Source organism: Telopea speciosissima, chromosome 3 (assembly GCF_018873765.1).
Source record: "Telopea speciosissima isolate NSW1024214 ecotype Mountain lineage chromosome 3, Tspe_v1, whole genome shotgun sequence".
NCBI lineage: Eukaryota > Viridiplantae > Streptophyta > Magnoliopsida > Proteales > Proteaceae > Telopea > Telopea speciosissima.
In genome coordinates, this window is record NC_057918.1 from 40,651,080 (window position 1) to 40,678,472 (window position 27,393).

Genomic DNA, 27,393 nt, shown 5'->3' on the forward strand with positions numbered 1-27,393 from the left:
ATCTCTTGTTTCTTTTTTTGAAGGGTTATTTTTCGAGCAAAATTGAAACCAGAGAAGACAAAGAAGGAAGATGAGCGTGATCGACATTCTATTTCGTGTGGATGCGATCTGCAAGAAGTATGACAAGTACGACATCGACAAGCAGAGGGACCTCAGGGTCTCCGGCGACGATGCTTTCGCTCGTCTTTACTCCGTTGTCGAGGCCGACATTGATGCAGCTCTTCAGGTACATTATTCTTTATCCTCTTATTTCTAGGTTCCTCTCAATTTCCTCACCTAAACATGGAGAAAGAGTTATACAAGAAGAAAAGAGAACCTTAAATGATGTACTTTTTCATATGCAGAAATCGGAAATCGCTGCCACTGAGAAGAACAGGGCCTCGGTTGTCGCCTTGAACGCTGAGATTCGTCGGACAAAGGCACGATTGCTCGAAGAGGTCCTCAAGTTGCAGAGATTGGCAAATAAGAAGGTTCTCTCACATTCAAGTTCTTTTTTTTTTTTCGTTTAATTTATCAATTAAATGGTTTCATTTTACATTCAGGGAAAGGGTTCACAAGATCATCTTTTCATGTCTTTTTTTTTTTTATGATTTTATTTGCTGGTGTTTTAGAGTTTGGATTTCGGATATTTTCATTTGTCAGTCTCTCAGACGTGGACCTCGAAATGCTCTAGGGTTTAGTGAGAGCATCTAAACTAGAGTTCGGCTTGAGATAATGTAATTCTCTGCAATGTCAATCCAGTGATCATAAAAATCAGTATCAGCTGCTTGAAAATCATGTTTCTTAAATACGATATTGAAATGACTCATCTGGCCATATTTTTGTGTTTATAGATGCATTTTAATTCGTGTGGTAACTTCTGCTGCTATTGTTGTGGTTTTCTTGTCTGCTTGTCTGTGACTGTGTTCCACTGTATTTCTCCCAAAATTAATAAAATTACATTGCTACTTTGATTGCTCTGTCTTCTTTCATGCCAATGTATTTGGGTTTTCAGTCGAAGCAATGAGTACCAGGAAGCTGTGGAATGAACTGAAAGACCATTCCTAAATTTTCAGCATTTTGTATTGGTATCGAAGTGGCAAATATATGATATGATGCTTCATCTTTTACTGTGTTATTAGAATGGTAACTCTCAAAGTGGTTGTCTCATTGTATTTGGTCACTCTCAAGACTTTCTGTGGAAAAGAATGAAACTACTGGGGGGTTGGAATAATGTTCTATTATATTGATCTTGGCATAAATTAATCACAGGTTAGTGGACTGACTAAAGAAGAACTTGCCACCCGTCAAGATTTGGTACTTGCGCTGCCGGAGAGAATTCAAGCCATACCAGATGGGACTGCAAATGCAGCCAAGCAAAATGGGGGTTGGGCATCCTCTGCTTCTCGTCAAGAGATCAAATTTGACTCAACATCAGGTAAGTGATCCGACATATTGAGGTCCCATTGATGTTCTACTATGCTATTGCCACCTCCTGTCACCTCCTGTCCCCATCTGCAATCATCGAATGGCAGTTTTCTCGCCTAATTTCACAGTCTATTGTAGATGGACAGTTTGATTCTGAATTCTTTCAACAATCTGAAGAGTCGAGTCAATTTAGGCAGGAATATGAAATGCGGAAAATGAGACAGGCAGGTGTTGCATATTGGTTCCCAATTTCTTTCTATCTGTAGTCCAGAAATGGAGTATTTGCATCTGAATTTGTGACCAGGAATACATCATTTGATTATTTCAATTATATGTGAATAACATAAATTTTACACAATCTGATTTGACAATCAAGCAGGATCAAGGTCTGGATGTTATATCAGAAGGATTGGATACACTGAAAAATATGGCCCATGACATGAATGAGGTTGGTTGTCTTGTGTATTGCTTTGATAGTCATATGCAATGTGATAAACAAGGGGAATGATCATATGTTTGTAATATGTACAGGAATTGGATAAACAAGTGCCTTTGGTTGATGAAATCGAAACCAAGGTAAAAAATCTTTCTCTATCATTTAGCTTCTGTTATTTTAAAATACATCATGGGAGCGCATAGGATGGAAGAACTTTATTATTTATTCTTAGTACATTTTTTGTGCTTCTACAGGTTGACAGGGCTAGTGCTGACCTCAAGAATACTAACGTTAGACTTAAGGAGACGATTACTCAGGTATTTGGGTGTTGCCTGATTTCGAGTTTGGGTTGCATCCTTTAGCTAAGATGAATTGAAGATTCACTTATCTAGTGGTTTGACTAATGGTACATTTTGTCTTCTTCCAGCTGAGGTCCAGTCGGAACTTCTGTATTGATATCATTCTGTTGTGTATAATTCTTGGAATTGCTGCATATCTTTATAAGTAAGTTACTTCTCTCTTTTTGTAATATCTAAAATTCCATTCAAAGATATAAAGGTATTGCGTTTTTTGATGTCTTTCTTTTCCTTTTAAATATGATTTGGGGAAATATCCCTTGATAATCATCCATTTTCCTTAGTTTATATGCACTTATGCCTATCTTGTGCTAACTACTGGCCCTTCTGTTGCATAAAGATTGTCTGTTTTGAAAAAAAAAAAACACATGTTGTAGGAATCTTTATTGATACACCAACTTCCCACTTTATCTAAACTGTATTTCGTGTTTGTCCTCATCTTCAATGCAGATACCAAATTTTCATTAGTCCAATGATTGGTGGAATGCCAAACAACCAAAATTCATGCATTAAATTCTTGAAATGGAAAAACATATTGGAACAGATGAAAGCCCAAAATAGACAGTTTTACAGGATGGAGGGAGTGCAAAGAATGGCCGGATTTTTTTCTTGGGTTTAGGGGTAATTTAACTTGTAGTGTGGTTGATGTGCTTTACTGAAAAAATTTGGTCACAAAATGGAAAATGGTATTTTTAGTGGATATCTTTCTTCATCAAGGCTCCTTGTGTGTGGATTGGAACGAAGCACAAAAGAATTTCCTTAAAAACTACTTTTCCAGGATACTTCCTCCTTTTAGGCTCTCATGTGTCCATCTGTGTCATGTTGGACATGCATGTATTCCTGTCAGATCCCAGGTATATTGGTGTGTGTGTGCACACTCGTGCATGCGTCCGTACATACATACTCTTAGTTTTCCATAGCATTGCCTTGCTTGTTAACTTGTCGAATGTGATATATCTAAGCAAGTAGCCAAGAGCATGAAAAAGAGTCCTCTCTTATGATCAGGCTAAATAATCCATAAGGCTCCAAACTTGGTCATGAACTTTGAGTTTTTTCCAAATATGTATTTTATGTTTTCAATCTTCATGACTCTTTGCCTCTGTATGTTTGCCTTCAACATTCTTCTCTTCCCTTTTTTCTTACTTGTCCACCCCCATATCCTTTCTTTCTTTTTAAATGAATCTTATCAAACCTGGCCATTCTCTCATTAGCAAGGTTCTAAAACTCGGTCTCGACCAGGTCGAGTTTCCGAGATCTCGGTGAGACTTTTTTTCTTTTATGTTTTGGAATTATGTTTTGATGGGCATATGGCCATAGTGGCTCCGAAACTTTAAGGTAAGCTTATTTTAGGCTTAATAAACATATTTAAAGCTTCAAATTGAAAGGAAAAAAAACACCAATTTGGTGTTTTGGATTTGCACCCTCAGTTGGCAGTAAAGGCCGAACCCTTAATGTAATATTGTCTATTCTACACATTGTTTGAATGATATGAGACATTATTGACAAGTAAAACAAGTAAATTATGCACATAATATTGAATAATTATTTAAGAAATATTAAAGACTTAAAGTTTCTACTACAAACCACAAGATACAATAAAGTGTTCACAATGCTTATTACATAGACACCCAACCTAAGTACAATGAATAATACATAACTCATAGACACCTTACTACCCTTGTCTTCCATGTCTTAACTCCCAAGTCCCAACAATACAATACCATGACTCTATGAGTATTGAGGAGATTGAGATTCTCAAAATATTCGAGATTCGAGATTTCTCCGAGATTCTCAAAATATTCGAAATCTCGGTCAAGTTTTTCAAAATTGTGCATATTTTGTGTCTCGTATGTCATCTCTTCTCAAGAAGCTCAAGTTTTCCGAGTTTTCCAAGATCTCGCCGAGTTTTTTGAACTATGCTCATTAGAGAAGAAAGTTGGAGGCTTGCATGGGAACCCAACCCATGTCCTAGAGACCACTGTAATTATGCTGTTGAGGCCTCAAGCCACCCTTTGGTAACCTGACCAACATGTTGATGCGTACAGATTTCAATGTTGATTCAAACAGTGCACTTTTTTTATTTTCCTTTCTTCTTTTTTGCTGGACAATCACTCTTTTTTTCCTTCTTTGTTATAAGGTTCCACAATCATCTACTTACTGCATGAAATGGATTTTTCATTTTCTAGGCACCTTGAAGTAGAAACCATGTTACTGATTCAGAACTGTTTCCACACCCAATAGCTTTATTCTCAGCTGGCCTTAACTGGCCTTTTTTTTTGTTAATATAGTTTAGGGTGTTAAATGAGGCCTTTGCAGCTTTCGTATCCTAAAACTCAAAAATACTTGTAACCTAACTCTACTTATCTATCTCCTACGTATCCTACTCAAAACAGACATAAGAAAATAAAAGACATAGGATTAAACTAAACTACTTCCAAGTTTCCAACCCTTGTTGGACCAAAAACCCAGTTGGAGCATGTGTTTCCAAACTCGGTCATGCTGGTTCAACTAGTCAAGTACTACTGCATCAATTCTCCTCTAAAAAGAACTCGACTCCGTGAAGTTTGGACAAGGACCAAGGAGATTGTCCGACTTAACATGCTGGAGGAGAAAAGGTCCTGCTGTCCTCTGAAGCCTAATTGTTGAAGATCCTTAGCTTAGAGGAGCTTCATTTCGAGTCCACCGTGTTTGAAGGAGTACATGTACTCACAAGCACAATGTTGAGCCTTATTATCAAACAACCATGGATGCCCCAAGAGGCTGTGACACACCTTTAAGGGTAGGATATCACATTGCATGTGTCTATCAACTTGCCAATAGAGTACTTGAGCAAACATCGATCATTGATCTTAATATTAGGGTTGTTCACCCATTCAACTTTGTAGGGGCTAGGATGCAGCTTTGTCTTTAAACCGAGTTTGCAAACATCTTCAGAGACAGCATTGGTGCCCTACCATCATTGATTATCATAGTGCACATACTGTTGTTGCATCTTACTCTGGTCTAGAAAATACTATTTTGACGCCAATCATCCTCGTTAGAAACCTTGTGTATAGCCAAAAGGGGGCGACGAAGGTAACAATGTTGCGGCTCTCCATCACTATCGCTGTCCTTGGCTTCACTAGGTTCACGATCACGGTCTGACTTCAGAAGTACTAAGTTGTTCCTTTGTGTCTCTTCTGAATCAATAGCCTTAAATTCTGCCTTATAATCAGCGAAAGCAACCAGATTTGGACACTGAGCAGAAAAGTGTCTGTACACCTTGCATGAGAAGCACTGTAGCTCAGCCTGTGGCTTCATAGGAGGTCTGTCGAAACCATGCCGAGGCGGAGAATAAGGGCAGTATGGCCTCAAAGGTGCCATAGAGGAACCACTAAACTGTGGATTGTTGAATGACTTTCCCTGTGGAGAAGATTGTTGTTGACTGATGCTATCACCCTTGTAGAAAGTATCTGTAAAAGTCTTCCGATGGTAATGTAGTCCTAGGTTTGAATAGCCAAACTAGGAACCAAACCGGGATTTTTTTATCAAAAGGCGAATCAGTTTGAGGGTAAAACCAGGAGAACAATGGGAGAGAAATCGCATGAGGAAACCAAGAGAACAATGGGAAATAAATCATATGAGGAAACCAAGAGAACCATGGGAACCCAAATATATTAGGTTAGGGATGAAAGTAATAAATCAAAGATCTTGTTAGTAGAAGAATTACTGCCATCCTCAACCATAGAGTCAATTTCATCATTAGTCCACTCATCCAATGTCACAGACAAAACCTTTGAAATATGTGTTCCGATAGTTGATGAAGAGAACTTTGAGATCAGATTGCTTGATTGTAGAACAGTAGTGGAGATGCAAAGAGAACCAAAACAAACAACCCGGGCTTCCCACTGCAAGGTGTCAATTGGATCGAACACTGATTCCTTCAGCCTTGATCAACACAAGACAAATCTTCAATGGAGAATAAGAGAAGAGCAGCAAAAAGCTTTTCATTAATCAAACTTCGTGTCCAATACTTCCCTCCTTACAACCTTATATAAAAGACTCAAAAATAGACTCCTACACTAAAAAGGAAAGGCCTAACCCAATCCTTAACCTATTAGGTAATCTATGCTGACTAGGAAATTGAAATAGACGAAAAGTAGAGTCCTAATCCAGCCCAACTTACATTGCTCAAAGGCAAATAAAAGAAAACTATTAAAATCACTTAAATTGAACCACTGGTTGGACCACTTGGACCCTATTCAATTTAAAAACAAAAGACTTCAAAAATAAAACTAAGTATGAAAACTAAAATAACTAATCCCGTATGCAACCTTATTACCCATAGTTTAGGCCCAAAAAAGTAGCCTATTACATTTGGAAACCCATGGGATCAAAGGCCCAACATGTATATGACCCAACCCTAGACTTATTCCTAAGCAAAGAAGCCCAGTTTGGTGATAAATCTGCATCATATTGTATGGCTGCTTCAGACTTTCTTCTACATGATATGCCACTTGTACTGCATCCCCCCTTGCAGGTAGTCGACTCGATGCTAGTGCAACACTGATCTGAGGGTGCAAACCATTGTGGAATTGTACCACCAATACGTCTTCATCCCACTCAAAATCAGATCGATTGGTGAAATAGTAGAATTTGTCGGCATACTCCTCAATTGTCATGTTAGCTTGTTTCAACTGTGCAAACCTGAGATGCATGCACTACTTGCAGTCGGCAAGCAAGAATCTCCGGTTCATGGCTTCACTCATCTCAGCCCAAGTAGTGACAAACCCAATGCCTCGAGTTCGATTTTGTTGTTGTTGCTTGATCTTCTAGACTTGAGTTGTGCCCTTTAGTTTGGCCTCTGAAAACAAGATCTTTCTGGCCTCAGTCAACCCGTACCATCTGAAAAATGTCTCCAAACTGTGAAGCCAGTCAAAGTACTGTTTTGGGTTGTTATCCCCATAAAAATCGAGGACATCCAACTTTGGGCCTCTTTTAGCGCCATAAATAGATCATCATATCGACCAACTCCATATGGTGGTGGTGTACCATGAGATGGACCCAGTGGGATCGAGTTGGAAGAATCCCCAGACTGCATGGGACTCTTTCCTTTATTAGAAGCCACCAATTGGTTAATAGAAACTTACATGGATGTCATCATAGTATGGAGGGAACTGATAGTTGCAGTGAGGGTATCAACACGTTCAGTGAGAGTGTCACTCTTTGTATCGGTTTCACCTTTATAGGAGTGAGATGTTAGAGAATCTCATTATTAGTCACTATGGTTAAGATATGGATGGAATCTTCGAATTGGTGGCGATCCCAAGGTTCAGAAACCCTATTCAGAACCACTATGGGCCCACTATAGCAAGAGAGCGCTTAAGACAAAGGCTTAATGTCAAAACAATAATTAAACTAAAGTTCCTAATAGAGTGGCAGTACACCATAATATTGGAAGTTCAACTATAAACACAAGAGTATAACGTATAAAAAGGGGGGGGGGTGATGCAGGTTCATCATTGAAATTGGCTTATTTCTTTAGAAATAAACCTAGGGTTGGGTTATATACATGTTGGGCCTTTGTTCCCAAGGGTTTTCTATGTATTAGGCCACTTTAATGAGCCTAAACTAGGGGGGGTACATAGGTTGCATACGGGATTAGCCCAATACTTAGTTTATTTTTATGTTTTTTTAATTGAACCGGTTCAAATTGGTTGCATCCAATTGGTTCAATTTAAGTGATCATGTGACTTGGTTAAGTGGTCATGTGATGTAAGTTGGGTTGGATTAGGACTCTATAAGTCCAGCCATGTTTTGAGTCTATTTCTTTTAGTATTTTAGTTTCCTAGTTAGTTTAAGTTGCCTAATAGGTGAAGGATTGGGTTAGGCCGTTCCTTTTTAGTGTCTAAGGGCCCGCTTGATAACCTTAGCAGGTGTTTCTGTTCTGGAAATGTGCTGGGAAACACCAAAACATTTTTCCCAGCACAGTTTTTTTCATTTTCTTTGCTGAGAAACCATTTTTTACCCGCTTGGTAAACCTGTTCTGGAAATGTTTCCAGAAGACAATTGGAACACCATTGGTGCTTGATAAAATCTGTTTCTGGGAACATGTAATGTGACCATTTTTAATAATATTTGTCTTGAATATTAAAATCCTTTTCTTACCAACCTTAGCATAAATTAAAATATCTCATTAACATAACCAAAGTATAAAAATTTGTCAAATTTTAAAGATGCCATTAAAATTGGGTTCTTGTGTGGATTAGTAGCATAACTGACTATGCTATGAACAGTTGAATAAAGAAGGCCTTGGTGGACTCGAACCACCATCCTCTTGGAACATGCTCATGTTCCAAGTGCTCTACCAATTTGAGTTAAAGACCCATCAAGTAGTACTTTATTAGTGGAGCCACTAAAGTCATGCTTATCTACAACTTTTATGACTATCCAGATACTCCTAATTCCCCACTAAGCTCATATTCTAAGACAACTCAGCTAAGCTCCCTAACTTTGTTGAGCCATCCATTGTCCATAGCTACTACCCCTTTAAGCTGTTGTGGACTCTCTTTTTCCAATGAAAGTGGTCTTCTAACATGGAAGCTCATGTAATCACCCAAAAAAAAACATGGAAGCTCATGTATCAGCATACAACAGCAAATTCCAGATCCAAGATTAGATGGGTTTCCCGATACTCTCCGATATTGTCTCTCCTCCCTAACTATTTGAGTCTTTCTTGTATTCGAATTATGAGGCAATTTTTCCTGTGTGTCCATTGGCTTGACATGAAAGAGTCAATTCATGCTTGTGGTGGGTAGATCCCTCATCCTTGTTGGAAAAAATTGATAAATAAAGGCTGGGTTTTAGGAGAATATCAAACAACATAAAATAAATTGTAAATAGCAACAGCAGTATGTATCACATCCCATGTACATCATCAGAGACCTCAATAAAGGCTTATTCATAATCTCCCCCCTCACCATCATTTCTGTTTGGTTTGGCTAATCTGTTAACTCTCTTCTTCTCTTACCTCTCTCTCTCTCTCTTTCATTCTCTTTCATTGGCTTTAGAGAGAAGAGATATATAGACTGCTGATCTTTTGTTCATGCCCACTACCCCCCAGTTGAGGAATCAATAGAGAAAGGGAGAGAGAGAAAAGAAAGCTTTAGTGGTTAATTATTTAGGTGGAGTTATACTTCAGCAACCTGTGGAAGTTTGCATTCTTTAATTCTTCAGTTTATACAAAAACAGTGTGGGATCAGCAGTGGCAGATTGAGAGACTAGTTCCTTGCTGGTCACATTTTATCCCCTTCCAAGAGAGGTGCAGGTATGTTATAGGAAGTTGACTGTGATCATATTGATTTTCCTTTTTTTTTTTTTCCTGCTCCACTGTTAAAGCATATTCCATGGTTTTGGTTTCAACAAAGTGCTTATCTGATACATAAACAAATCACACCATTGGGTAATGTAAACGTCAAAACGAACAAGATATTCAATGAACAAATAAATCCTCAAGAAGACTCTGTTTCTTTCATATGACATCATTGAACAATTGAGGATTTAAGTTGAAGGGAAAATTTGCATTTGGATAAATTCATTGAGATCACTAAGAAAGAATATGCTGAGCAGATAAATATTTATACTATAAATTAATTGGCCAAACCATGGAATTATTTTTTTTTATGCCATAGTTTACATTTAACATTGAATATGATTGGACAAACAAGAAACACCCTCCCCCCACCCCTCTAATGCAGCATTTTTTTTATATAAATAGTAAGGAACTCAAACCAAATTTTTTCTAACCCCCATCCAACAAAAAATAAAGAAGAAGAAATACCTAACACTGCCTATTTCAGAGGAACTGCTTTCATGTCATGTGCTCTGAATTATTTGGATAAAAGGTTTTCAGATGCATGGATTTGTTCTAACCCAATTCAAAAGGTGTTTAGATGCACAGTTACTTCTAATCAAACCCAACTTGGAACAAAGATTATCTTGGAGGCTGCTTTTAACTCTAGGGAGATGGGGACATGGGATAAACTGCCCAAGACTCGACCTAAAATGAATCGTCTCTCAACAGAGACAATAATATCCAGAAGTAAATCTAAATCAATTGCTAGTGTTCTTTTTAATTCAACTGGAGTTCCATATTAAAAACTATAGCACAAACCAGTGTCAATGCCCTAGACAGTATATGATTGATTGAGACTAAAAAATCGACATGCCTAATCAAAAAATTTTCCAATGTATGGATGTAGAAAACTCCACTAGGCTGTGTTTGTTTCCTGGCAAATATTTTAGCCATTATTAGGAAGATTTTACTAGAAAATTTCCCTTACATAGAAACTTTGTTTTACAATTTCTATGGTTTTTACTTCTTAGAAACAAACTACAAGGCTCAACTTTAAGCTGATTCTCAGGAGCTCTCAAAACACAGCCCTTAGTAATCCTGTTTCTTGTATGAAGAGAATCTAAGATGACCCATGGTTGGTCATCTTCTTGGATTTTGAGGCTTATGGTAGCTCTCAGCTTTGCCTTACTAGAGATCTTGATCCTTCATCCACATCAGCCAGAGGATCAAGCAAGATTGAAACCAAACCTGCCTTGATCTGTTTCGCACAATAGCTATTTGCTTTTCTTTGTTAGCCAAATTGGGCATCTGTGTAGCTGTATTACTGGTTCCCTTGTTTACCTACTCTTTCCTTGTATTTTCTGAGGGTCCTTGCCCATAAATAAGGGCAACTGTGAGCTTAGTAGATCAGGTAGTTTGATATGACACAAAATTTTCAAAGTTGATTACATCCAGTAATGATTACCTACCCAAGTACAGTAATTAAAATAAGTTGAGATTTAGGTAATGGATGTAAGGTAAGAAAGAAGAAGAAGATAGAAGAAGAAGAGAAGAGGAAGATGAAAAAATGGAGAGAAAGAGAATTCGGTGGAAAGTTGTGTGTTTGAGAGAATGTCTCTCACACACCTATATTACTTCACTAATGAGAATAGAACAAATTACATACTCCTCCCTAGGGAGGTAAAAGGGAAAAATAGAATTACAATATAAGGCAACTAGTAAACTAACTAGTCCCTAAAATACCCTTACAACATATAAACTCTAACACTCCCCCTCAAGCTGGAGAATAAATTTCATGGATTCCCAGCTTGCATAATAGGGTACCAAACTGGAGAGAAGAAAGCCCTTTGGTAAAGATGTCCGCCAATTGATCATCTGTCTTCACAAAAGGAGTGCAAATACAGCCAGAGTCTATTTTCTCCTTGATGAAATGCTGGTCCACTTCGATGTGCTTAGTTCTATCGTGTTGTACCGGATTGTGAGCAATGCTTATAGCTGCCTTGTTGTCACAATAGAGCCGCATAGGATCATTTGCAACAAACCCTAACTCTTGAACTAATCGCTTCAGCCATATAAGTTCACAAACTCCATGTACCATTGCCCTAAATTCTGCCTCTGCACTGGATCTAGCTACAACAGGTTGTTTCTTGCTTCTCCATGTAACCAAATTACCACCAACAAATGTGCAATAACCGAAGTAGATCTTACATGCGAGATGGATCCAGCCCAATCAACATCTCAGAAAGCCCTCTATCCTTAGGTGATCATGCCTGGCATACAATAGTCCATTCCCTGGGAGGACTTCAAGTATCTAAGTATACGGTATACAGCATCCAAGTGCCCACTCTTGGGGGCATGCATAAATTGACTCACAACTCCCACTGCATAAGAAATATCTGGGCGAGTCATAGATAGGTAGATGAGTTTCCCCACTAATCTTTGGTACTTCCCTGCATCAACAAGAGGGGAACCACAATCTTCTCCTAGTTTGTGATTTTGCTCAATAGGAGAGCTCGTTGGTTTATAGCCCAACATCCCTGTCTCTTTCAACAAGTTAAGAACAAACTTCCTTTGACATATGTTGATGCCTTTCTTGGACCGTGACACTTCAATTCCCAAAAAATACCTCAAGGGACCCAAATCTTTAATCTCAAACTGTTGAGCCAAGTAGGACTTCAGTCTAGCTAACTCAACACTGTCATTACCAGTCACAATAATGTCATCAACATAGACTATAAGGGCTGTAATGGTACCATTACCACTCCGGGTAAATAAGGTATGGTCAGCTTGACTTTGAGAGTATCCATTCTTCAGAATAGCCTGCCTGAACCTCTCAAACCATGCTTTTGGAGACTGTTTGAGACTATATAAAGCCTTCTTGAGGAGATACTCCTTGCCTTCAGCTGAAGGGAACTTGAAGCCAGGAGGAGGCTGCATGTATACTTCCTCCTCTAAGTCACCATGGAGGAACGCATTCTTCACATCCAACTGGAATAGGGGCCAATCCCTATTGGCTGCCAATGATAAGAGAACCCGAATAGAATTGTGTTTAGCTACAGGAGCAAATGTCTCCTGATAATCAATCCAATACACTTGACTATAACCTTTGGCTACCAATCTTGTCTTGTACCTCTCAACTGCACCATCAGACCTATACTTGATTGTATAGACCCACCTGCATCCGACTAGGACTCTTCCCCTGGGAAGATCTACTAATTTCCAAGTACCATTCTTCTCAGGAGCCATCATTTCCTTAGACATGGCTTGCTTCCACTTTGGGTCAGACATAGCTGCAATGAGATTCCTGGGAATGGAATCAGAAGAAAGAGCAACAGTGAAAGCAAGACTTATGGGAGAGAGAGCATCATAGGAAACAAACTGGGAAATAGGGTTAGTACAAGCTCTCTTTCCTTTTCTAACAGCAATCGGAAGGTCTAAATCAGAAGGAGGAGAAGGGATATCACCTGAATGAGGTTGGTGGAGCTCAGGATGAGGATCCAAAGAGGGCTCTTGGTAGGTCTTTTGTCCTGTATTATGCAAACCTTCACCTCTTTTGTATGTAATGTGGTAATCTTTCTGATTACCAGAACCATTTTCAACAACAACAGCTCCTTCTGTTTCATTGCTAGCATCATTACCTGAATGGGTATCAGTATCAACAATAGCCCCTTCTTTGTGTTTCCCAATATCAAACAGAAACGGAGAAGTAGGCAAAGGTGGATAGAAAGGGATAGAAGCAGCCTCTTCTTTTCCACTATTCTCCCCCTAAGAGGATGATGAGAAGAAGTAAAGAAAGGAATAGATTCAAAGAAGGTAACATCTTTGGAGAGAAAAGTCCTTCTGGAAGAGGGATGGTAGCACTTATACCCCTTGGTAGAGGAGGAGTATCCAAGAAAAATACATTTGAGTGCTTTGGGGTCAAGCTTGGTCCGAGCACATTTATTGACATGGACATAGCAGACACACCCAAGCACCTTAGGAAGAAGAGAGAAAGCAGAAGTCTGGGGCGACAACAAGTCTATAGGAGATTTGGAGCCAAGAAGTTTAGAGGGCATGCGATTGATTAAAAAAGAAGCAGTAAGAAGGGCTGCAGACCAAAAAGTCTTAGGAACATGCATGCCAAATAGGAGACTCCTAGTGATTTCCAACAGATGACGATTTTTCCTTTCTGCCACCCCATTCTGTTGAGGGGTGTCAACACAGGCAACTTGATGGATAATGCCATGATCAGTAAAAAACTGTTGAAGCCCCCCATACATATACTCCCCTCCTTTATCAGAACGAACAATTTGAATACGAGTACGAAACTGGGTACAAATGAGCTGATAAAAATTTTTAAAGGCATCATAAACATTACTTTTTTGTTTCATCAAGTAGGTCCAAGTGGACCGGGAATAGTCATCAACAAAGGAAACAAAATAACGATAGCCAGACAGAGAAGTAGTGGGAGAGGGTCCCCAAACATTAGAGTGCACAATATGGAAAGGAACATCAGATCTATGACCATGATAAGGATAAGGAGAACGACAATGTTTGGCAAATAAACAGGGTTCACACTTAAACACATGGGAAGAAGGAATGGAAGAAAACAGGTGGGGTAATTTTGCCCTCATAATACCAAAAGAAGGGTGACCCAAACGCTGATGCCACAACACAACATCACAGAGTCAACATTACTATTGTCATTACGCCCACATACATATGATTGAGCAGTCGTAAGAGAAGATGGACCTGTATCAAGAAGGTGGAGTCCCTTTTCCTCACGGCCTCTGCCAATTACCCTCTTTGTCACCAAATCCTGAAAAACACAATGAGACGGAAAGAAAGTAACAGAACAATTCAAGGATTTGGTTAGATGGCTCACAAATAGGAGATTAGTATGAAACTGAGGAACATGTACAACAGAGTCAAGAGAGAGAGATGAAGTAACACGGACACTACCTTTACCAGAAATGGAAGAATAGGAACCATCAACAACTCTAACCTTTTCCTGACCATAATAGGTAGAGTAAGAGTCATAACACTGAGATATGCCGGTCATATGGTCAGTGGCTCCAGAGCCAATGACCCACATAGAGGTAGTAGAAGGGCCAAATGTAGAGGCCTGTAAAGGGGAAGCTGGCAGTACACCAGTGTCTGTCTGTAGTCCATATGGAGGTCGCATAGGTGTGTCCTTAGGCAACAAGGTGCATGCTCTGGCTCCCCCTCTTCCGCTGCCTGGTATACCAGGGGGATAACCATGAAGTGTCCAACATCTCTTTCGCGTGTGTCCAAACCTCTCACAGTGGTCATAGCGGAATCTATCTCTGTCATTTCCTTGGGGTGGACCCTGGCCTCTTCCATGAAGAGTTGACATAATGTAGGAATGAACAGACAAAAGGAAATGATACTCAAATCCAATGGGGACTATACTTCTCAACCCAAGAAAGAAGGCAGTCCAGCAGCCAAACAAAGTGAACAACTCAAAGATCACAGAAATGCAACACCACAACTGGAGAAGCTCAAACCACTTTCCTTATCAACACAAAGCAGTCCCACTTCGAAAGAAAAATATTCAACTCAAATGTGGTTTAACCCAAATACAGAGACAAATCAGCAATCGATTCCACCACAAGAAAATGTACTATGTTCACCTTAGCTTCACTCCATAACAATCAAGAACACTCAAATAAAGTACTCCTTCAACCAACAGCAACCATGCAACACACCACAAGGCTGTATAGGTGAAACAAAGAGGTAAACCAGAAGCTGTAAAGAAGAGAACTATGTTCTACAATCATTCCATATCACTAGCCGATTCCCTAAGGACCTTAAAGGATGCCTCTGGGCGATTCTAACAAGCCTGCTCCCACTGTAAAATATGTTGGAATAAGGGAGAATCGAAAGAAAGAAAGAAAATGCTGGCGGTACTGTAGCAGCAGCACAAACATGAGTTGCAGGTCTTGAGCTTTCTCCCTTTGCAACCAGGCTTTTGGAAGCATGAAAGAGGAGCCTAAGGCGACTCCAATGAACCAAGATTGGACTTGAACAAACGTAGGGTGAAGAAGAGACAAGCTATACACTGAGAAGCTGGCGGTAACCCAGTCTGAACTTTCCTTTGTTGATTTGGGATTTAAATAGTCAAATCTTCACCTGAATACCTCTGTTGGTGTTTCCATAGTCTTCATCTAGACATATGGCATGATTCCTTCAAAGTTTTTCACATAGCAGCCCCTTCCTTGGAACCCCTTTGTAACCTAGGGTTCCAAAGAGAGGGAGAGAAGAAGGAGAGCAAGTAGAACGACTCTCAAACCAGAATCAGAGAAAGCTCTGATACCAAGTTGAGATTTAGGTAATGGATGTAAGGTAAGAAAGAAGAAGAAGATAGAAGAAGAAGAGAAGAGGAAGATGAAGAAATGGGGAGAAAGAGAATTCGATGGAAAGTTGTGTTTGAGAGAATGTCTCTCACACATCTATGTTACTTCACTAATGAGAATAGAACAAATTACATACTCCTCCCTAGGGAGGTAAAAGGGAAAAAGAGAATTACAATATAAGGCAACTAGTAAACTAACTAGTCCCTAAAATACCCTTACAACATATAAACTCTAACAAAATAATGGTTAGGTGCAATAGAAGCAGAACTTACCCCAGAATTGGCTTCCCAACTATAATGTACAGGCTGACCAGAGCCTTTCAAACTTGAGGATTCAAAGGTCAAAACAGGAGCAGCAAAGAGAAGAAAATTGTTGTCATTTCTGTTTAGATAACCTACGCTGGCATCTACAAATTAAGCAAACATACTTCTAGGGCTAAGGATTAATATGATCATCCTTAGTGGTAGGGCTGAGCTAATCTTCAAGATTAGACATCATGGTAGGGCTGTTAAGTTCAAAGATTAAACCATGCAAAAATTGCCAAATCAACATAAGTTATTCAGTGAACCCAGAGAGCCTTAAGGTAGAGAGATCATTCAAATGACAGGATCCCAACTCCATGCTATATAAGATGTGTATCCATAAGTTCTGCTAACAGAAAATAGGTTTAATGAACTTACTTGTTAATAAGAATCAGTTGTAGGAGGACTCCTCAATGCTTGCAGCAATTCTGATCTGAACAGTTCAACTCCCAGCTGAAGAGAAATGACAAGGATATTTGAGAAGAGGAAGAGATGGAAAAAAATGACAAATGAATGAATTAACTAAAAATTATTTCATTTTATATTGATGACTCAAATTATCCCAGTTTTCCATACCCAACAAAAGGTGTTGGAAACTCATGAGAAGGTCCCTAATGCCCTTCCCCAACTTTCCAAGTTGTCTTTGCCATGGGTTCTCACAACGAACCAAATGTAAAATATTTTCCCCTATCATTCGTTCTCTTATCTAAAAATTTTCTGTGTTTCTCACAACAAACAGGTGATTCTTATCTAAATCTCAAACAACCCAAAAGAAAATATATAAGTACTTACTCAAACAGGTGATTCTATTAATGTCTATGTTGATGCATCCATCTATGCAACATAGAAATTATAAACCTTATAAAAAATAATTCATAAACATTGGATCTGGGACAAGAAACGTTAAGGTTACTCTGTAAAATATACCCTGATTTGCAAGAGTAATCAACACCGATTTATAGTAATACGAAGTCAGAGAGAGCGAGACACATGGATTAACAAGATTTAAACAAGAAAAGAAGAAGAAGCACACCTACCAGTTGATAGAGAGAGCGAGAGAGCGACAGAAGAAGATAGAGACAGCGAGAGAGCGAGAAAGGGAGAGAACACGATGGGGCGAGAGAGAAAGACAGGAGAGAGCGAGAGAGATTCATTACCCGTTGGCCGAGATCTCCGCAGTTTAGGGTTCTCGCTGAACTGAAGAAGACGAAAGAGGAGTTTATGTCTTAACAACTGTTATCGGGTACACTTTTGGTAGATTTGTGCTGAGCAATGCAGAACATGTTGGACATGTTCTGTCAAAAGTCTTCTGGGGAGCAGAAATTTTGATTTATCCACCAGAGAACAATTTCTATGGAACACTGTTTATCAAGCACTTTTTAGGTGTTTTTATGTTTCTCAGAATAAAAAAACACCAGAAACAGTTTCTGGTAAGGTTATCAAGCGGTGCCTAAGTCTATTTTTGAGTCTTCTATATAAGTTTGTAAGGGACGCCAGCATTGAAGACGAATTTGATTAATAAAAATTACCTTTATGCTTGCTGCCATTACTGCTGCTCTTTGTGAGTCTATATCCTTGTGGATCTCAAGGTGGATAGGGTGGGTGGACTCCTGCGACTCCTTGCGTCTGTCCAGTATCGGGAGGTTCTTCTTCTTCTTCAATTGAGCTTCTTCAAGCTGCTGCTGCTGCCTTTGAAGGAGATCAAACCAGTAAGTAATTTTAGTTTCCTGCATATATCCTTCCCCTCCATCCATCAAACCGTAACCTCCATTAAATCTGCAACTCCTACCTCAACTAGGACTCCCTCATAACTCCAGATTTAGCCATCAATTTAGAACCCCACTTCCAGCCTATATTCCCCACACCTCTACCTACACTTGGTCTTAAACCTAGCCCTTAGTCTCCTCTAAAACCCCTCCATTCCTCCACTCCATTAAACCTAAAACCTGCAACTCAATTCTATCCAGAATTGCAGAATTTTAAAATCTTCCCAAATCCAATTATTTTTATCCCGTAACCCCTAGACCTGCATATTAAAGTCATATAAGACCCATTCCCAAATTCCCATCCTAAACCCTAGAATTAGCCTAAAACCTAGAGCTGTCCATTCGAACTAGCAACCCCTTTTGCTATTGATCCTGTTGTCTGGCTCCTAGTAGGTCTCCTACCTATCTAGGACTACATTAGGGGGGGAAGAAGACCAAATCGTCTTCTACCTCTGGAGATAAAACAGCAGCGGAACAAGGAGGGTGTACAATGCGAAGGAGGAGGGGTTCGATTTGATGAAGCCAACCACTCCGGAGCCCGGGAGTCGACTCGTTGTGAGGAAGAGGGAGGACTGCGACTCCAAAGAACCAGGTATGAGTTTTTTCTTTTGCTCTCCTTTTTCTCATGTTGCTCTCGGAACCCTAGGGGGGGGGGTTCGATTGAGTCACGGTAAAAAGGAGGGCGGTGGGATTGTCATTGGGAATCAAAAGGAGAGGGTTTTCTGTGGGAATAGAGTGGATGGGTTAGGGTTTGATAGTGCTGGGAAAATAAGGTACTTGACACAAAAGGGGTGGACACAAGAGAGAGAGAGAGAGAGAGAGAGAGAGAGAGACCGACTTTTCTCTCTCCCTTTTTTTTTGGCGCTAACCTATATTGCTAGGGTGAATTACTCAGGGAAACAATAACGGGTACTGCTTAGTAGAGGGAAGAGATAGATTGATGGGGAGGAAGATGGATGCGTTTGGCTTTGATACCAAATTGGTGGAGGGTCGGTTAGGGAAGAGGGGAAAATCTGAGAAGAAAACTCATTGGTGCAAGGGGAAGAGGAGTCACAGACGCACAATCATGCTTCACTCACACGTTGAGCACATTCCAATCAATTTTCTATTCAATTTTGTCAGTCGCGTTGAATATATGCAAGTATATATAGAGAAAAGCAAATACTCCTAATTAGACTCTAAAACTGAAAATAATTTGTAACCAAACTCTACCTATCTATCTCCTACATATCTTACCCAAAGTAAACATAAGAAGATAAAAGACGTAAGATTAAACTAAACAACTTCCAACTCTTGTTGGACCGGTTATGTCTGGGTTTGGGTTTCCAAACTTGGTCATGCTGGTCCAACCATAGTTGGAAAACCAGGTTTTGACTTGGACGAGTCACCCGAGTCAAGTCAAAATATCATAAAACCTGGCCAAGAGTCATGTAGACTCGCCAAGCTTAGAAAATGACCAGACTCGGTCATGGTCAGTCCGATTTTCCCAAGAATCGATAATTATGTTCAAGTCAAGAAAAAACCACTTAGTTGTGTCAACTCCCTCCTTTCTTTATATTGCCAAAATTGAAGATTGTCTCGATATACCCACACAAAAAACGTTGCTGATTTTTAAGGATTGGAATGACTATAGCATATTTATGGGAGGAGTGGACTATGGGTCAAAGGAGATTAATTACAAAATAACTAACTACCGTGAGAAGTGGGTTATGGGTCTAAGTAGATTGATTACAAAATAACTAACTACTTACTACGGTGAGGAGTGGATTATGGGTCAAAGAGATTGATTACAAATTAAGTAATTAATTATATTAACTAGGAAGGTGAGGAGTGGATTCGTTTTGTGAGACTATGAACTAATTGTTATAAAACTTTTTATTTTTTTTGGTCATTATTAATAATTATTGAAATTAAGAAATTTTATTTGGGTCATTATTAATACTTATCGTAATTAAGAAATAAAAAAATAAACATGACTCAACCTGACTAGGTTTGACCAGGCCGAGTCACCAGGTTTTTTAAAAGACGAGCCAAGTTAGAAAACCCGGTTTTCCAACTATGGGTCCAACCAGTCAAGAAGCTACTGCATCACTTGGTCTAAGCTCAAGCCTGGAAATCAACTTAACGGTGGTCTTGTGTTTGGGCTTTCTCCATCTTGGATTCTCCCATGTTTTCTTTCGGTCTATCACTCAACAATCCGTTCATTTCTGTATTGGTTGTCCTCATGCAGCTGTCTTGGGTCCCATGCCCTATTTGTCAATTACCTAGTAATTAATTATTTATAGTCTTATCAAGAGTTCATGTTTCAGAAATCTGTTTTTTAGCAGATCTTTCTAGAGTTTATATGACAATTGCTTCAGTAGGAATTGCTTTCTCCTCCTCCAATTGTTGGGAGAGGTTGGTTTTCCGCTCTGATTGTCCGGAATTGAATTTCGTAATAATGGGGCATCAGGTTGCATTCTCAGCTTCCATCGTGCCTTCACCTATGGTACTACCTTAGCTACGCTACCGGTGGTGGTTCCTCTGCCTAATGCTTGCCTTTTCTTTTTATGCAAGTGACATTGGATCATTATATATTTAGAACTTTGTGTCGTCTTTGTTTCCTTTTTGCCAAAATGTAACGTTTGCTTCAATGAAATTGTTTGTTTTGTAGCTTGTGATTTTTCAGCTGTTTTTGTTTGAGCACATCAGAGCTTTTTTTTCTTTTTTTGAATGGTTCAGAACATTGTTCTAGAACAAAATTTTAGGGAGAGGGTTGGGCATGCTGCCAGCTTTTGGGAAGTGTAGACTTGGGACGTAGAACTCCGAGGGTCAATTTCCTCTGATTTCTATCCCTTTTCTTAATATATATCTAGTTGATCTCTTCTTTGCCACTATGTGCAACATTTTAACTTGAAAAATCTACTTGCACTTAAGTTGCAATCTTGGGGGCCAACTTGGTGACTTTAGTACCTAGCTACAAGAGGTAAGGCAAGATTTCCAGAAAAGATATTTGATGATTGGAAACTTGGACATAACTTAGCTGCTGCAAGGCTGCAACAAAATAAGTTGTGGCCCATTAATGATGTGCGTCATGCTGCCACCTAGTGAATCTAGGCAGAAGAAAGCCAGAAGTGGATCTGTTACGATGATTTGTGTCTTCAATTGTTTGAGAACTTAGTGAGATCATCCAAATTTTTTTTCTCATTTTTGTTAACTTGGATATTATAGGTCATGTAATCAGGTTGGTTTGGTGTGTGAGTGGGTTCTCCTTGCATGTTCACAATGTTAAGAATGGTTGTATTGTATCAGGGGTATATGTGTAAATATCCCCTTGTATTATTTTCTTATTTTTTGTCATTTGTATAAGGCCAAGGGCCTAGGTGTAATTTACTATTCTTTTCAATATAAGCATGTTAGTCTCTAGGTTAGAGACAAAACACTTGAACACCAAAACCGTGGCTGCTCTCTTCTCTTTCTTCTCTTCTCCTTCTTCAACCTAAAATCTAACATGGTATTAGAGCTGTTTGCTCTTGGAGTTTGAAGGTGATTGAAGATTGTTTGGAAGGTGAAGAACAGTCTCTGTGAAGGAAAATAGCATACCTTCTCAGACCTGTTTCTCTCTTGTCTGCAGTCCAAGTACTGAGCAACCAAGTGCTCTAGTTTCGTGTGGAGGTCTTGTTTCTTCTCATTGTGTCCTCCCACATCTCTTGGAAGCACCTAAGGAGTAGAAGGGAATCTCGGCCAGGCTGTTCTGCCTCTGTTTTCCGCCAGCTGTAGTGTTTTTTGGCTCTTGTTGCTTCAATAGGTTCTTGTTTGACCAGTTTCTTTGGTCTATTTGAATCGTTTTTTGGTAAGGAACAATACTCATCCTTACTCCGTGGTTGTTTGATCAGTTTTTAGGGATTTAAAGGCCTATTTTCAGGCTATTTATCTCTGTTTTTCCTGGTTTTCTATTGCTGTATTTGTGGGACTGTTGTTGTGGTTGAGATATTTGTTATTTGGGCCTATCAAGTGTTTGATTAAAGGTCAAAATGGGTGACAAAGATGCTGCAACACCCCTGTCTCTTGTAGACACAGCCCAAACAACCCCATTTCTTCCTTCCTCCATTGAGAGTCCCAATATCCAACTCCCTATTGCCAAACTTGAGAACCACAACTATTTGGATTGGTCCCGGTCCATGAAATTGATTCTCCGGTGTAGGGGAAAGATGGGTTACATCAATGGTAGTATACAGGCCCCTCTTCCGACGAGCAAGGGTATCCCAAGTGGGACTCGAGAATTCCCTGGTGATGGCCTGGGTTCTTTTCTCCATGAAGCCTGAGATTGGAAGAAGATTTATGGGCAAGGAGACTGCCAAGGACATTTGGGATAGTGTGGCCCGTATTTTTGATCGGGTTAGGGACTCTACTAAGGTGTACCAACTTCTCCAATAGATTGTCACTGCGCCAGGGTGAGAGAAGTATCTCGAATACTATAGCCTTGTTGTGGGCCTGTGGGAAGAGTATGACCATTATAGAGATCTCCGAGTTATGCCCTATTGATGAGGTCAAGGTGCATCGGTTGTTTGAGAGAGAGAGGGTCTTATTTCTTCTTGGAGGTCTTAATGCTGATTTTGAGCCTCTTAGGGTGCAAATCCTTGGCCGTCCAAGTCTTCCCTCACCTTGGAGGAGGTGTGTGGATATCTACAGAGTGAGGAGACCCGTGGGGGTGCTATGGGGATTGCCCCACTGTTGAGCACTCGCACTTGTTTCTTCCATCCTCGGGACTCCACCAGGGGGCCGATAAGGGGTTGCTAAGGGAGCTGTGAAGGGTCGATTCCTATGTGACCATTGTGGCAAGAATGGGCATACTAAGGATTTTTCTGGGATCTCCATGGGAAGCCCGCCGCTGGTTCATCCGGAGGGCGAGGACAGCGGAAGAAAGGGCCTAAGGCTCATGTTGGAGTTGTCGAATCTGATGAATCCTCTCTTTCCAAGGAGGACATTGCTGCATTTTGTCGGATTGTGGCTCATTTGGATGGTTCCTTTGCCCTTCCTCGGGTTCCTCTCGCCACCGGTTCTTCCACTACACCGCGGGCTTCCTCCTCCCACCTCACCTCTTGGGTCATGACTCGGGTGCCACGAGATCATATGACCGTGGTAGGTCACAACTATATAATTCCTATTCTGTTTGTTGGGAAAGATAAGGTAAAAATTGCTGATGGTACCTTCTCTTCTATTTCTGGTAAGGGAGATATCCAGGTTGCACCTTTTTTACCCTTGAAGTCTGTTTTTCATATTCCCAACTTTGCCCCTAACCTTCTTTCTCGTTAGTCAATTGACTAGATCTTTGAACCGCTTTGTCACCTTCTTTCCTACCCATTGTCTTTTTCAGGATTTGGTGACGAAGAGGGTGATTGCGAATGGTCGTGAAGCTAATGGCTTGTATGTTTTGGAGAGCTGGTACTTCCCCCTGCTGCAAGCTCATCCTATGTTTGTGGGCAAGACGGTGGACGTACTCAGGAGGATATTCTGCTATGGCACCGTCGCTTGGCACCCTCCTTTTCTCATTATGAGGAAACAGTTGCCACATTTGTTTACTTCTTTTCTGTCTCGCATGTTTTTCATTGTGAACCTTGTCTATTTGCCAAAAGTTGTAAAACAGTTTATGCATCTAATGGTAATAGATCTACTTCACCTTTTCATCTTATCCATACTCGATGTTTGGGGGCCCTCCCCAATGTTACTTCTTTGCGTGGCTTCCGCTACTTTGTTTCTTTTATTGATGACTTTTCTCGGGTTACTTGGGTTTTTCTTTTGAAACATAAGAGTGATGTCCATGTTGCATTTACAAACTTTTATGAGTTAGTGTATACCCAATTTCAAACTCGGATCCAAATTGTCCGCTCGATCAAAGGTGGGGAGTATATGTATAGTGGTTTGGAAACCTTTTTTCGACCATGGCATTATTCATCGGTGGCTTGTGTTGATACCCCTCAACAAAATGGGGTGGCTGAAAGAAAAAATTGCCATCTCCTTGAAGTGGCTAGATCACTTTGGTTTACCATGCATGTTCTAAAACTTTTTGGTCTCGATGCTTTACTCACTCGCTGTCTTTCTTATTAATTACATGCCTTCTAGTGTCTTGAACTTCCAGGTTCCTCTTGATCTCTTGCCTTCAAGGTCCTCTTCTTTTTCTCTCCCTCCAAGGGTGTTTGGGTGTATTTGCTATGTTCATATTAGCAAATCTGCCGCACTAAATTGGATCCTAAGGCCCTGAAGTGCATCTTTCTTGGGTATTCCTCCACCTCAAAGGGGTATAAATGCTATCATCCTCCTACCCGTCGGTGGCTCCTCTCAAGGATGTTCATTTCTTTGAAAACATTCCGTATTTTCAGTCCCCTCTTCGGGGAGTGTGGTGGTGGTGTTGAAGGTGAAGAGGTTCCCGAGTTTGTGTCATTTCCTTTCTCCTCTCTTGTTCCTATTTCTCCTTTCCAGCTGACAAAGGGAAGAAAAATTCTGTGGATATTATTGTTGAGGGGAGCTTCCTAGTGCACGAGAAAAACAGAGAACAGGGGAGTTATTGGTGTATACGAAGGATAGGAGAAATCCTGCTTCATGGCTTCCTATAAAGAAGACCGCCAAAATCCTTCTTCGTCTCCTCATCCGAGCCTTCATCGGTTGAGACAGTATACCTTCCTCTAATTCTCCATTCTCGACTTAGATCTTCCTATTGCTCACCGAAAGGGAACTCGGGCATGCACTAATCCTATTACCAAGTTTGTTTCCTATGATTCTATCTCCTTACAGGTAAAGCCTTTCTTGTGGCTATCTCATCCATCTATATTCCCAAGAATGTAACAGAGGCTATGGCAGATCCAAAATGGAGAGAAGCAATGAACACAGAGATGTTGGCTCTTGAGAAGAATCACACTTGGGATTTTGTTGAACTCCCTAAAGGGAGAATCCCGGTTGGGTGCAGATGGGTATTCAGTCAAGTTCAAGTCCGATGGTAATCTGTGGAAAGGTATAAGGCAAGACTTGTCGCCAAGGGGTATACACAGTGTATGGCATTGACTATCGAAACCTTTGCTCCAGTGGCCAAGCATAACTCCATCCGTGTACTTCTCTCAATGGCTGCAAATCTTGATTGGCCATTGTACCAACTTGATGTGAATAATGCATTCTTACATGGTGACCTAGAAGAAGAAGTATATATGTACTCTCCTCCTGGGTTCAAGCATCCTGGTGATAATGGGAAAGTGTGTCGACTTAGGAAGGCTCTCTATGGACTCAAACAGTCTCCTAAGGCTTGGTTTGAAAGGTTCAGACAAGCCCTCCTCTGAATGGCTACACTCAAAGTCAAGCTGACCACACATTGTTTATACAGAGGAAGGGCAGCACTATTACAGCTCTCATTGTTTATGTTGATGACATTGTGGTCACGGGAAACAGTGAAGCTGAAATCTTAAAGCTTAAGCTTTATTTGGCTCTGCAGTTTGAGATCAAAGATCTTGGTCTATTGAAGTATTTTCTGGGGATTGAAGTTTCAAGATCTAAGCAAGGGATTAATGTTTGCCAAAGGAAGTTTGTTCTAGATCTACTTAAGGAGACAGGCTACTTAGGATGTAAACCAATCTCCTCCCCTATTGAGCAAAACCACAAACTAGGGAAGATTGTGGTGAACCTTTGGTGGATGCTGAAAAGTATCAGAGGCTAGTAGGTAAACTTATCTACCTTTCACTCACCCTACCTGACATCACCTATCTTGTTGGAGTAGTGAGTTTATGCATGCACCCAAGATGGGACATCTTGATGCGGTTTATAGGATCCTCAGGTATTTGAAGTCATGCCCTGGAAAAGGTCTTCTCTTCTCTAGGAATGGTCACTTGAGAATTGAAGTATATCTGAGATCTTGATTGGTGGGTCTATCTCGATAGGAGATCCACATCTGGATCTGTACCTTTGTTGGAGGCAATTTGGTCACCTGGAGGAGTAAAAACAACCAGTGGTAGCAGGTCAAGTCTTGAAGCGAGTTTAGAGCCATGGCTCATGGTGTGTGTGAAGTCTTGTGGTTGAAGAAGCTTGTCCAAGAATTGGGGTTTGAGACACGAACCTATGAGTCTATATTGCGACAACAAGGCAGCCATCAGTATTGCTCACAACCCAGTTCAACATGACAGACAAAGCATGTTGAGGTTGACGTGACACTTTATTAAGGAGAAAATAAACTCTAAGGCTATTTGTACTCCCTTTGTGAAGACGAATGAACAAGTGGCTGATATCTTCACCAAAGGACTTGGCTCCAATCACTTTAGTTTTATGTTAGACAAGTTGGGTATGTATGACATATACCACCTAGCTTGAGGGGGAGTGTTAAGAATGGTTGTATTGTATCAGGGGTATATGTGTAAATATCCCCTTGTATTATTTTCTTATTTTTTGTCATTTGTATAAGGCCAAGGGCCTAGGTGTAATTTACTATTCTTTTCAATATAAGCATGTTAGTCTCTAGGTTAGAGACAAAACACTTGAACACCAAAACCGTGGCTGCTCTCTTCTCTTTCTTCTCTTTCTTCTCTTCTCCTTCTTCAACCTAAAATCTAACACACAATGCGTACGGTACTTGGTTGTGTTTGTGGTTCATCTGAACAGGATTCTCTCTCCCCCCCCCCCCCCCTTTAGAATCTGACTTATCCAATAAAATCTGAAACTTGGTTTAGTGTCCTGTGCAGTGAATTTGCAGGGTAGAATAGTATCCTGGCCATTTTTAACGTACTAAGTAATTTCATGTTTGTAACATTTTGACCTTACTCTTTCTCTGTTTACCAATCCTGAGGAACTTCAATCTGCTTGTAGTTTATCAAAGTTCAGCAAGTGCTTCTATTACTTTAGGCAGACAGACTTGCCCAACAATTGTGTGTGTGGACGCTGAGTTCCTTCTTTGGATTTTATTTATTCTTTGGTCAATTTTTCTAATGGATCTGCACTTGTTTTTGCTGCAGCATATTGAAGTGATATAATGCAAATGGATTCTGCCGCTGGTTGTTTGACTGTGGTGTTGTCTGGTATTTCTTCCATTGTTTGGGGGCTTGCTATGTATATTTGATTTTGTTTAGAGTTCTTCCCTATCCGTATTCAAGTGTCCTTGTTCAATCTTGGAGAACCATTCTTTAGATTCATTTGGGGAGACAAGTTCTTCTCTAACTCTATTCGAGTGTCGTCGTTCAATCTTGGAGAACCAGAACCATCTTGTCCTTTAGATTCATTTAGGTATCTGGGATGCCTCTCTATCAATAATGCAATTTTTTTCTTTATGTAATGAAAGTACTGCAAAACAATTTTTTTATGAAGGTATCGCTAATGAATTAATTCATCTTATTCTTATATCTCATACCCCCTATTTCATTTTTTAGGGTAATTTACACGTACCTCCCCTAAGGTTTGCTTTAATTACATTTTCACCTGTGAGATTT

At 40.1% G+C, this 27,393-nt stretch overlaps 1 protein-coding gene across 1 annotated transcript; it reads left to right on the forward strand.

The window, feature by feature from the left end:
- LOC122653738 (syntaxin-71-like) lies at nucleotides 1-27,185 on the forward strand. Its single transcript, XM_043847677.1, has 9 exons — nucleotides 1-226; nucleotides 345-470; nucleotides 1,252-1,417; nucleotides 1,546-1,631; nucleotides 1,787-1,855; nucleotides 1,939-1,983; nucleotides 2,098-2,160; nucleotides 2,271-2,347; nucleotides 26,923-27,185. Exons 1-9 carry the CDS (start codon nucleotides 71-73, stop codon nucleotides 26,933-26,935), a joined length of 801 nt encoding a protein of 266 aa, XP_043703612.1. The 5' UTR covers nucleotides 1-70; the 3' UTR covers nucleotides 26,936-27,185.
- The last annotated feature ends 208 nt before the right edge of the window (nucleotides 27,186-27,393 follow it).

What these genes read in the sequence shown, in the direction of transcription:
- LOC122653738 (XM_043847677.1), top strand. Translation starts at nt 71, where the DNA reads ATGAGCGTGATCGACATTCTATTTCGTGTGGATGCGATCTGCAAGAAG. An exon ending in CAAATTTGACTCAACATCAG is followed by an intron (nt 1,418 to 1,545) that starts GTAAGTGATCCG and finishes AGTCTATTGTAG; the next exon opens with ATGGACAGTTTGATTCTGAA. An exon ending in AAATGCGGAAAATGAGACAG is followed by an intron (nt 1,632 to 1,786) that starts GCAGGTGTTGCA and finishes ACAATCAAGCAG; the next exon opens with GATCAAGGTCTGGATGTTAT.